The 12,801-nt window shown below is 40.1% G+C and overlaps 1 protein-coding gene across 3 annotated transcripts in view; it reads left to right on the forward strand.

Moving 5' to 3' along the window:
- ydjc (YdjC chitooligosaccharide deacetylase homolog) overlaps positions 1 to 12,801 on the forward strand; it is a 78,969-nt gene extending 66,168 nt beyond the window's left edge. For all 3 annotated transcript variants that reach the window (XM_080051043.1, XM_080051042.1, XM_080051044.1), the window contains exons 4-6: positions 1,116 to 1,215; positions 9,329 to 9,506; positions 11,118 to 12,801. In XM_080051043.1, the coding sequence (XP_079907169.1) occupies positions 1,116 to 1,215; positions 9,329 to 9,506; positions 11,118 to 11,418 (579 nt within the window). In that variant the 3' untranslated portion in view covers positions 11,419 to 12,801. The remainder of the gene's footprint in view (positions 1 to 1,115; positions 1,216 to 9,328; positions 9,507 to 11,117) is intronic.

Here is a 12,801-nt window from a genome sequence, read left to right on the forward strand (position 1 = left end):
TGGGGACAGTAAAATACGGCCCTCTTACTGCAAGCTCCAGCACTTCTGCTCTCAATTCACCTGCCAGTGTTGTTGTTGTAAAGCAGCTGACCGGCGCGGCGCTAAATGTTTACGTCACACCTTACGCTGTTTACAAGCACCTCTTTCATTCCGGAACGCTGTGTAAAAGGAGCTACTGATGCGCCAGCAGGCTGGCGTTGCTTGGTTCTGTGTAAATAACACAGAAGCAAGCAAAGCCGGCATTTTGGAGTGATGTTGTTCCGTCAATATGCCACAATCTCTGTGTAAAAGGGGCTTATGTCTCTTGGCGGGGTATAACTGTAAACAGATTATCGTTGTTCTGAAACATGTACAATGACAAAATAAATCATCTTGAATCTTGAATCTTGAATCTAGTTTTAAAACGTGTACTATGCGCAATATCAACATTTCATATCATCATCTAAAAGAAGAAAAAAGATCTAAAGGGAACTTCAATACTGTATTAAAAAAAGTTCTGTTGAACCCTGAGTATGTCTATGAAGTTCACTTATTAAATGTTTTGAAATAAACATGACTAATTAGCATGGTAGATAGATGTATATTGTTTATCATATGCAGTAAGACCATTTGCAACTCAGTTCCTTGGTAGCTCCTACTTACTTACTATTATATTGTTTAACATTAACACGTATTAAAAAAATATTGCTTATAAAAAGTGGCTGGTTAAAAAGTGGAGTGGCTGGTGGATTTTTAAATCCACTTTAAGATGTTTTCTGCAACCCTGCCAAAGGAGTTTTTAATGTGAAAGAAGTTAGAGCTTTTTTTTTTATTTACATTATTTTAAATAATTCAAGCTATCTTATATTGTTTTGTTAGGGGCAGATAAAACATGTTTGTGAAATTAAATGTTTATATTTAAATGTGATTCAATGTTCCCTCATCATAAATATGCTAATAAACAATGATTTTGTTGTTGCTGCAGCGTGAACTATTGAAGGGTATAGGCCCAAGGCCTAATGCATTTGTTCGCCCCCCCCCCCCTCCCCCCTCCCCTCCACCCATTATCACCACCAGCCGCTACTGCATATACATGCAGCTTTGCTGGAAGTAAAGTGTGTGTTTGTTCCTCCCAGGTGGAGCTGGAGTTGAGAGCTCAGGTGTGTCTGTTCAGGGAGCTGACCGGTCACCTACCTCAACACATGGACGGACACCAACATGTCCATGTGCTGCCAGGTAATGCACAGTGTTTCTGAGTGATGGAAATAATAGTTTACAATTGTTCATGTGCTAAAATAACCAAATGATTAAAGTCATGATATTAAGTTGAGACAGATTCAATGTTCTCCCGTCCAGACGAGTCTTGGCTCAATCAATATTATTACCAATATGTAAATGGTGAATAAAAGTGGGCCTAATACAGAACCCTGGGGTACACCCTTACAGATTGGTAAATTGTTTGAGTAGAGACCGTCATGTTTAATGCACTGGGTCCTATCACTGAGGTAGTTTTGGAACCAAGAGACTGCTTGCTCTGATAGTCCTGAGTTGAGGAGCCTGCTTTTTAGAACATCATGATCTACTGTGTCGAAAGCTTTGGACAAATCAATAAACAGTGATGCACAGTGTTGTTTCTTATCACGTGCTACAGAGATGTCATTTATCACCTTCAGTGCAGCTGTGGTGGTGCTATGTTTTTTTCCTAAAACCTGATTGAAATGTAGACATAATGGCATTGGTCTGAAGAAAATCTTTGAGTTGGTCATTTACCAGAGATTCTAGAATGTTTGCCAATACTGACAGATTGGATATTGGCCTGTAGCTGTTTAGCTTGGATGGGTCACCTCCTTTTAATAAAGAGAGAACAAATGCAGATTTCCATATGCCAGGAATTTCATTATTTATCAACGTGAGGTTAAAAAGATAAGTGAGAGGGCCTGCTATAAAATCAGCTGCAATCTTTAAAAAGTATTGCTCATTAAGATCAGGTCCTGGAGGTTTTCCAGGATTTAAGCCTGCAGTGTGTAGAATTTTGGGAATTTTGAGAATTTTTTTCATAGCAGACTTGGTAGAAAATAATTATAATATCCATAAGTACGTTTAATTTAGTGCATAATAGCTGAATGTTTTATTTAGAATTATTATTTTTTCCTGCGCCGCCATTTTGGAAGCGTCATACACTCAACAAAAATATAAACGCAACACTTTTGTTTTTGCTCCCATTTTTCATGAGATGGACTTAAAGATCTAAAATTCATTCCAGATACACAATATTACCATTTCTCTCAAACATTGTTCACAAATCTGTCTAAATGTGTGATAGTGAGCACTTCTGCTTTGCTGAGATAATCCATCCCACCTCACAGGTGTGCCACATCAAGATGCTGATCTGACATCATGATTAGTGCACAGGTGTGCCTTAGACTTTGTGACCCCTGAACTTTCCAGGGGCAATACCTCATCAAGACCACGCAAAAAGTGAAAAAAGAAGATATATCTTGAAGAATGTTCCCTGTTAACATTATGTGAAAGGAATCAAGGCTATTTATGTAAGCGTTTTAAACAATCCACTGAAACTTGTCCTTAGTCATGTAAAGGCAAATATCATGCATTTCATTATTACTTTTGACTGGGTCCACATCCAACATGTGTAACTAAAGAACCTAAACCCACACATTCAACAAACATACAGATCAAATGCAGCTGGTCAATGTATTCTGATAAACCGAAGTGATGCTACTATAAACCCAACACTGAGACAGGACCCTCTAAACCATAAGGACCTCCTAAGTTATATTTGAGTCAGATCACTGCTTTACACACATACACTGAGATACTATAATGGCTTACACTTTGAAAAGCATTTTAGGATAAAGTCCTTACATACCATTGTCCATATAGACCATAGCACAGTCATAGGACTTCACACACACACCCTAGCCCACTTTGTGTTGGTCCATCACATAAAATCCCAACCCAACACTGAGACAGGACCCTCTAAACCATAATGACCTCCTAAGTTATATTTGAGTCAGATCACTGCTTTACACACATACACTGAGATATTATAATGACTTACACTTTGAAAAGCATTTTAGGATAAAGTCCTTACATACCATTGTCGATATAGAGCATAGCACAGTCATGGGACTTACACACACACCCTAGCCCACTTTGTGTTGGTCCATCACATAAAATCCCAATGAAATACATTAACGTGCGTGGTTGTTAAGTGACAAAATGTGGAAAAGTTCAAGGGGTAATAATACTTTAGGGTTAGAAATGAGAAAAAATTAGAATGGAGAGGATTTGCATGGAAATCGTGGTAAAGGTTGGTAAATTATGACCTCATCCTAAGAGTAAGTCCACCAAACACAAATAGCATTTAGGCCCCTATACAATCCACTGGTCCTCACCAACAATACAAGTCCTGCGCTTGTTCCAACCAACAGGAGTTTAATTCTACAACCTGCCGTTTAAAAGGGATTTGTCAGTAGTGGACAACACATCTTCCTCAAGCTCTGCCACTGCATGAGGGATGGAGCCCACAAGGACTGTATTAGTCTGAAACTTGCTAAACAACTGCATGTGAACCAGTAAATTTAGCCTGAAAGTTTGTTGTTTTGGTTTAATGTGGCTCAGACTTCTTCCAATCGTCCTTCAAAACAGCCAAAGGGCCACGCACTGTGTCCAAACACCAGATCGTTTGGGCTAAAGCCTGTACTTTCCTGACTTCACTCCTTAGCCCCCAGCATCAACCAGGGTCAACCCTCTTCCCAGTCTCCATCTAACTGTGTACAGTATGTACGGAGTAAAGACTCCAACGTGGCGTGGAACCTCTCAAGAGCCCCTTGGCTACATGGTAGGCTGATGCTGAAACAGATGAAAAGTTAGAACCTTGGTCTTACTGAAAGATTTAGGGGATTTCAAATATAGAGATAAACTGAGTCAGGGCGCGCACTACAGATTAAGTGGTGATGGTGCGTAATGGGTATGCTGCTGGATACCTAGTGCTCTGGCACATCACCGTCAACAAATAGATTGCACCCGAACGAGAACGAGGGAGGGGACCAACACAGTCAAAAATGAAATGTTCAAACGGTTGACTAAATGCCGGAATTGGACAGAGAGGAACTGGCTCTGTTTCGGTTTTCCGGTCAACTGACACTTATGACACATTTTAATGTATGATGCAACATCTCTCTTTAGAGGAGACCAAAAAAAGAATAGAAAATGCGATCATGTTTTACGGACACCCATATGTCCACACTAGTCATGTGACACTTGCAAAAACAAACTACGAAATTTGGAACGCACAAAAATCTGGAAAATAGGATCTCCAACAAAATCAGGACCATGTGGCACCCATGTGCGTCTTCAAAGCAAGATATTGACTTTTCATGTATCGCTAATGAAAGCCTTCCTATATCGCGCAGCTTTTGTCTGATGTAGTCGTGTTTATTTTGATTTCTTCCGTATTCTACAAACAGTCCAGGAGAGGTCCTGGGCTATGTGTGTCCCAGTGAATTTGAAGGACACCCGCTGAACACAGTCCCCGTTGATGCTCAGTTGGGCTGGTTCCCCCTTGTGTTCCCTGAAGTCTATGATCATCTCCTTGGTTTTGCTAGTGTTGAGCAGCAGGTTGTGTTCCGATCACCAACGTGCAAGCCTTTGTGTGCTCCAGGGCATCTTGCTCAGAAGTCAGTTCCCGATTTTCCATAAAAGCTTTGCTTCAATATCCCAAATTGTAAGTAGGGATGCACCGAAATGAAAATTATTGGCCGAAACCGAAAAGAAAGAGGCTTTTGCAGTTTTGTTTGTTATTTAGTCAATTATTTCAACATTGCATACATGAACTCCCACATGTTCCTCCTCAAACACAGGTTGAGTTGCTTTAAAAAAACTGCACCACAGCTGCCACCGTAATGTTCAGACTTCAGAATTTGCATTATAGCCCTGATTATAACAATGAGAGGCTTTAAAAGATGTCCATGCTATGTGATTGTAACATTTTCGTCTGTAGACTGAAACTAACGGGGGGAGGCGGCTCACTGGACATAGTATATTTAGTCGCGCTGTCAGTTTGCCGACATGGCTCTGTGTATTCAGGCTTGAGAAATGCAATCAGATCGTAGGAGCCTTTTCCCCCAACAGCGCTAACGGACAGGATATCTCTGGTTATCATTTTAGCTGTCAAACTAAAAAAAAAATGCGCGGCAGCCCTCACCAGCGAGGTGTCACTGTGAATGACACCATTACCAACTGTCAGAGTTTCACCGGGTGAATCGCTGCTTCGCTCGCGCAAGGCTTTTGTGTTTCTAAGGTGATTAAACATCAGTCTTGGACTAGAGTTTTAACTTTATGCTGCATAAAGCGTTGCACTGTCTGCGCCGTGTTTCATCCAGTTTGAAAAAATGCTCCCACACTGGACTCTGACAGTTTCATGCATGCACCAAACTGCTCCTGCTGCGCACTCACAAACAAACGTGGACTCGCATACACGGTTACGTCTCTCTTTACTGTCATTTCCTGGTTTACAGGAAGCTCTTTTAAAAACATATTTCCTTAGTGTCATTTAGTTCGTAAATTTTCAGTAATTTTGTTCGGCCTTTTAACTGTTTCGGGCCAAAACCGAAAATGACTTATTTTGCCATTTTCGGTGGCCGAATGTTCGGTGCATCCCTAATTGTAAGTAGGAAGAGTTGAATGGGTAGCAAAAACACAAGCAGACATTTTTCGTCTCTTCTGTTCTTCAATGAATTATTGTTATTGTTGTTCACTAAAGCTCACTAAAGTGTGTCTTCATATTTGTAACATATCTGATTCACATCTCACGTCTCACTTCCTCTGTGATACAGTCATATGAAAAAGTTTGGGAACCCCTCTCAGCCGGCATTATAATTGACTCTGCTTTCACAAAAAAAATATAAAAGTGGTATGTCTTTAATTTACCAGGAACAGCTAAGTACTGGGATGTTTTCCAAACAAAGATTTTTTGAAAAGCAGTATTTGGTTGTATGAAATAAAATAAAATGTGAAAAACTGGCTGTGCAAAAATATGGGTACCCTTGTGGTTTTCTTGATTTTAATGCCTGTAACAGCATGTAAAACTGATGAATTTAAACACGAAGTTGGTTGGATTATGTTGTTAAGCCTTGAACCTCATAGAAATGTCTGTTTAATCATGAGAAAATGTATTTTAGGTGCCTAAATGCAAGTTGCACTTCTCTTTGACTCTCTGCTGAAGTGAGACAGAATGGGATCATCAAAACTGCTCCCAAAAGATCTTAAAAACAAAGATTGTTCATTGTCATGGTTTAGGGGAAGGCTACAAGAAGCTTTCCCAAAGGTTTCAATTGTCAATTTCTACTGTAAGGAACGTTGTCAGGGAATGGAAGGACACAGGCACAGTTGCAGTTAAACCCAGGTCTAGCAGACCAAGAAAAGTACAAGAGCGGCATATGCGGCGGATTGTGAGAATGGTTGCACACAACCCAAAGATCACCTCCAAAGACCTGCAAAGAACATCTGGCTGCAGATTGTGTATCTGTACATGGTTCAACAAATCAGTGCAATTTGCACCAAAACATCTGCATGGCCGGGTGATGAGAAGGAAGACCTTTCTGCGCCCACGCCACAGATATAGTTGCATGGAGTATGCAAAAGCTCATTTAGACAAGCCAGCTTCATATTGGAAGAAAATGTTTTGGACTGATGAGACAAAAATTAAGTTATTTGGTCTTTATAAAAAGCAGATGTTTTGGTGCAAATTGCGCTGAATTGTTGAACGATGTACAGATACACAATCTGCAGCCAGATGTTCTTGCAGGTCTTTGGAGGTGATCTGTGGGTTGTGTGCAACCATTCTCACAATCCTCCACCTATGCCGCTCCTGTTTTTTTCTTGGTCTGCCATGCCTGGGTTTAACTGCCACTATGCCTGTGTCCTTCCATTTCCTGACAACGTTCCCTATAGTCGAAATTGACAATTGAAACCTTTGGGAAAGCTTCTTGTAGCCTTCCCCTAAACCATGACAATGAACAATCTTTGTTTTTGAGATCTTTTGGGAGCAGTTTTGATGATCCCATTCTGTCTCACTTCAGCAGAGAGTCAAAGAGAAGTGCAACTTGCATTTAGGCACCTAAAATACATTTTCTCATGATTAAACAGACATTTCTATGAGGTTCAAGGCTTAACAACATAATCCAACCAACTTTGTGTTTAAATTCATCAGTTTTACATGCTGTTACAGGCATTAAAATCAAGAAAACCACAAGGGTACCCATATTTTTGCACAGCCAGTTTTTCACATTTTATTTTATTTCATACAACCAAATACTGCTTTTCAAAAAATCTTTGTTTGGAAAACATCCCAGTACTTAGCTGTTCCTGGTAAATTAAAGACATACCACTTTTATATTTTTTTTGTGAAAGCAGAGTCAATTATAATGCCGGCTGAGAGGGGTTCCCAAACTTTTTCATATGATTGTATTTATACTCTGAGGATTATCATTAATCTGTGATGTCATTTGACCGACAATCAATCAGACATATTTTGTGTAGTGGTTATTCCTATGCCTTAAGTTTTTTTTTATACAGCCACCATGATATAAACATGTCTTTTTAGATTAAGTACTAAAGCAATGAGAATTATTTTTCAAATTCATGACACTTGTATTATGTGATAGGATGTTGTCCAGCAGTTACAGGCCGTGATCTACCTTTTGTTACAATTGTGACATTTAAGATTAATTCTAATAAAAATGGAAAATGATCATTATAATTTAAACAATTTATTTGGCTTTGAAAAAAGGTTCATATTTAGATGGATGAAACATAAAAATAAAAAGGCTTAATGCAAGATTAGAGTGTAAAATTATACAAAGAGGCAGACTAAAGCTAATTGTGTTCATGGTCATGGCACTTGTGTTGTGTGAAAGGCTGAATTCTGACTGTTACAAGGTTTCAAATGTATCAACAATGTAACAACTCATAATGACTGTCCCAATAATGCTGTGTGCTGTCAGGTGTATTTATGTTAATGAGGGGGCGTTTTCAAAAGTGACATCATTGTCACGATAATGTTTTTTAGGTCCTTATAAGTCACATATTTGTCAGAAAGGGAAATGTCTGCATATACCATATACGTGCGTGCGTGCAGGTGGACAAATGCGCAGTAGAGAATGAGTGATAGATCCAGAGGATTGTTTAATCCCAATCACATAATCCAATAAAAAATATATCCTTACATTTTGCATACAATTAGGATGGCAAAGAAATTATTTGCTTTACTTCAGGACAAGTTTAAAAAGGTAAAAACGTGTTAGTAAAAAACAGACAACGCTGTCGTGGACTGGCATGCTGCCATCTTGGATCACTGAGTGATTGCTTTTGTGGATATTTTTGTAGATGATTTGCCTCACGGTGGACCGATGGAGTTTAAACTTTTTGAGATTAATTTATAGCTGTCCCCAGACAAATGTGCAACATCACAACTCTATTCTGAGATCCTCTGAGATTTCCTTTCCTCTTGGCATGTCTGACCTGTATGGGTTCACTTTGGTGAGCCTAAACTGACCTGGTTTGATCTCTGTTTAATCTAGTGCCGCCCAATTTCTTCCCTAAAGATCTCTCATCACATTGGTCCCATCTGATTGTGTTTACCTGCTCGGGGTTCACTAACTTTTGCACAGACTAAAATAATTTGTATTATTTTAGTCTGTTGACTACACTGATTTCTGGAAAAATGTATGTGGAATTGATAAACACACACCTGTTATTTAATATAAAAATGACTGGTATTGATCAAATTAATTAATAATGGTTAAACTAAATAAAACTCCAAAAGGCTCAAGGGGTTCACATACTTTCCAGCAGCACTGTAGGTTGTGATTTATTTTGACAAGGCGCAGTTCATTACAGTTTTTTCTTTCTTGCGACAAAGCGACCAATTAAATCAGGTAGTAATGACTTTTCTGGTCTCCAAACGTTTGGTGGAGCGTAAGGGGGCAGTCCTAGTAAAAGGCTAAATGTGCAACAGTCCAAAACCCAAAGATGTTGAGTTGAAAAGTATCTCATGAGACAGAAGCACAGAATCTAACAGCAGCTGGTACTAGACAATATATAGTAAAACATCTAAAACTATACTAAACCCTACACAATATGCTTCAGTCCATTGATGTTTTATCTCTATAGTTGACATTTAATATATGACTAGTTCTGCATTAATTGTTGGCCATGATGATGATGATGATGAATACATTAAGTTGATGAGATAGTAGCTTAAAAAATAGGCTCCAGGGACATGTAAGCTTCCAAACTAGTGATGATGTTGTACTGTGTGTTGCAGAGGTGCGTGAGGTGTTTGCACAGGTGCTGTCTGATCTCAGTATTCCATACACTCGTGTTCCAGTGGAGCCGGGGTTCCACAGCTGCTCCTGGCTGCCAGCTCACCTCCAGAGGTTCTACACACAGGTGGAGAAGGACGCCCGGGAGTCCATCCCCGTCTTCACACGCTACGGAATCAGGTCTGTCCTAGAGTGTATAAAACATTCACAAACTGGAACAGTGTTCTTTTAGTGTGAAATAAGGTTGATTGGATGTTAATGTACTAATGGGGCCAAATATCAAGTCAATTGAACCATTTGGTGTCATAGTATAGCAACATGGCCCCATACTAGGGCCACTTGGTGAGGCACCTTGTCATTTGAGTCTTATAGACAATTATTATTTATTTTAATTGTTTTCTTGACATGCTTTGTTGTAACTAAGTTTTAAGTAGAGCTTCAAAATGAAATCAGTAGCAAAAGACAAAAAACTAATTATGCAATTTATTGAAAACTGAATTTAAACTGAATGTAAACTCAAACAGGCTGTTCATCATCTGATGAAGTCCAGTTGTGTATAACGGCCTCCACACACATCCTACCTCTACTGCGCGTCTACCTGGCGTCTGCGTCTGACTTTGTCACTGACCGTGTAATCAACCTAGAGCGGGCACACATCCAACCTCAGACGCACTGCAGACGCCCGTCAGAGGCCCGTCTACAGCGACGCTCCCCTTTACCTCAGGAGGCGGAGCCTATTTTATTCTGAGAGCCGCGCGTCTCTCTCGGGTCTCTCTGCTTTAACTGATAGAGAAATACTCTGCTGAGAGTCATATTGACTTCATACCGGCAGCTTTCACTGTAGTTTCACCATTTCCTGGTGTTTCCCTTTCAACATAAAACTTCCAACAAGTGAAAATGTGACAAAAAAAAAACGGCAATGGGGCGCACGGATTACTGTCCAGACTCAATATAAATCATATGCATCATAAATGACAGGAAAGAACTTAATTTTTAATGGAAATTATCTATGAAAACTCTATGTAGAAAGATAGGGCTTTTAGAAGCAGCGCTGCAGCAGCAGCAGCTGCTGAGACGTTCCATGTGTGTCCGAGAAAAGCACGAGAGAGGCAGCAGTAAGGTAAGGCGACGCGCTCCAGAGGTAGAGGTAAGATGTGTGTGGAGGCCGTTAGACAACCTGCTGCTCATTGCATTGGTGGGATTAATAAAGTTGTTTAAATTGAATGGAATGGTGTGTTATATGTCACTTTTCTGGCACAACACATGTTTTGACTGATTGTGTATGACTGGACATATGTATTCCCATTAGCTGGAAGAGACAACACTGAGGTTGTGCTGTCACAGAGAGGGAGGGGAAGTTAACATGTTGGCATCATGGTAAGACTTTGACAACTGCCTATTCCCACCATGCTGCTAGACATGTTATATGTGAATATGCAGAACTGAGCCTTTACTAGGCCACCTCCCAAACACACAGGCTGGCCACAGTGCAGAGTAGGACAGGCCCTGGCAGAAGTCAACACTTTATTGGTCAAGCTCTATTGATTCCTATGGAGAACTGTTACATTTAAACTTTTTTCTCAAGCTTTTATCGTTGACTCATTAGTAGAAATGGTCAAACGGTGGAATAGTGAAACTCATTACCCAGATATTTCTTTCTCTGTCCAAAACCTCAAAAGTCAAAGCCTGAGAAGTGTAAGATGTGGATGTATGGTGGATAAGGTTATGTGGACATCCTCATACCCAGTCACAGCGCGGTAAAGCCTTTCTAAACCTCTTCCATGTCCACAGGTGGCCAGACGTTTACCTGGGCCTGAGCACCATGGGCCTGAACATGTCCATCCCCAACCTGCAGAGGGCGCTCACACAGGCTGTGTCTGCAGGCTCCAGCAGCCAGGCCGTGGTCACTGCAGAGCTCATGGTCCACCCAGGTTACCCCAGCCTGCCCCAGGAGGGGGGCTGTGGAGAGGGACCAGACCACTTCTCTCAGTCCACTGACAGACAGCACGAGCTCACTGTGCTCACACACCCTGCACAGCTGGCCCTCTACAGCCAGGAGAGAGTCCAGCTCTGTGCCTTCAAAGACCTCTGAGCACCGCTGTCTTAACATCACTCACGTAGAGTAATATATACTGGACTGCGCCAGAGTCAAACAAACGTGGTAAGAAGTAAATAAAATAAACATTATTTAGAGTCCTATTGACAACTAATACAATAAATGACTATACATCTCCTCTACAAATGGATGGGGAGGTTTTAATAATAACACATTATTGTTAATAACACATTAAATATTATAACATTTAAACTCAGACACATTTCACTTTTTCATAATGACAGATGAATAACTGTAAATGACAGATAGGGCTGTCATTACACTGCTCTTAATCTCTAGTGAGTGTTAAGCACAGAAGCACTACGTTCCCTCATAGGACCACACACTGGAATGTTCTATTCTCCTTGGAAATGAGAGAACTACATACTAAAGTACAGAACAGTTTAAGGGCCATAGGAGAGAGAAAAAAAAATCAGACGAGGAAGATTTTTTTTTCATTATGTCAAGAAATGTCAAGAATAAAGATGAATACTCCAAAATGCTATTGGAGTTAGTGTATTAGCATTTATGTATTTTCAGCATACTACAATTGTCTTGCATGTATTGGGACATCCTCAATCTTCTGGCATACTAAATAGTAGGGAAGTATGGGTATTGGAATGCAGGGTTTGTTTCCAGCTGGACAGTTCTCTCTGGCTCTGTGTTCAGACTTAACACAGAGAAGAAGAAACTCAATGGGCTAGTAGCAACAACAGCCAGAGTAGTTCTGTCAGAATCTTGACTCAAACTAAAAGAAACGGTGCAACAAAACTGACCTCATCCATCATTAGAACCACTCAGTCACACCGTCTGCTGTCTCACTGTGTTTGCTCTCTCCAACGCAAAAGCAGTAAAATCATTGTTTTGAGTTCCTCTAATGCTGCTGCCCTAACTCTAAATGACACTGTCCACACCAGACTGGAAGAAGATATGCACAATGTTGTTGCACACATTAAAGGGACCAAGCTTCTTAACTAAGCATATTAGTCTGAGTCTGTATATGATCGTATCCCATCATAGAAAAACTCATTGCACATCACTGCACAGGGTGAAATAGTAGAGGGGTAATAGGAACCCATCAGCATATTTCTATTTTAGGAACTTCTGACGGATAAATGAAGCCATTTCGTCAGGAGTTTGTATGTACTATGCTGGAGGGCTGATTTCCAATGATCTCAGGTCTGTACATCACCTGCCAAGACTGTGTCTTTAAATCTCCTGTAACAATACAGTATGTTTGTAATATGTATAGCTGTTGTCTGGGTATTTGAAATGTTATATTTTGATAAAAGTTTCTGTGGAAACTTTTTAATGCATTGACATATTTGAATTGATTGAACAGCTTAAAAATCCAACAATGTGAGCTAATAAATGATGTCA

The sequence above is a fragment of the Ammodytes marinus genome (genome assembly GCF_949987685.1).
Source record: "Ammodytes marinus genome assembly, chromosome: 2".
Classification (NCBI taxonomy): domain Eukaryota; kingdom Metazoa; phylum Chordata; class Actinopteri; order Uranoscopiformes; family Ammodytidae; genus Ammodytes; species Ammodytes marinus.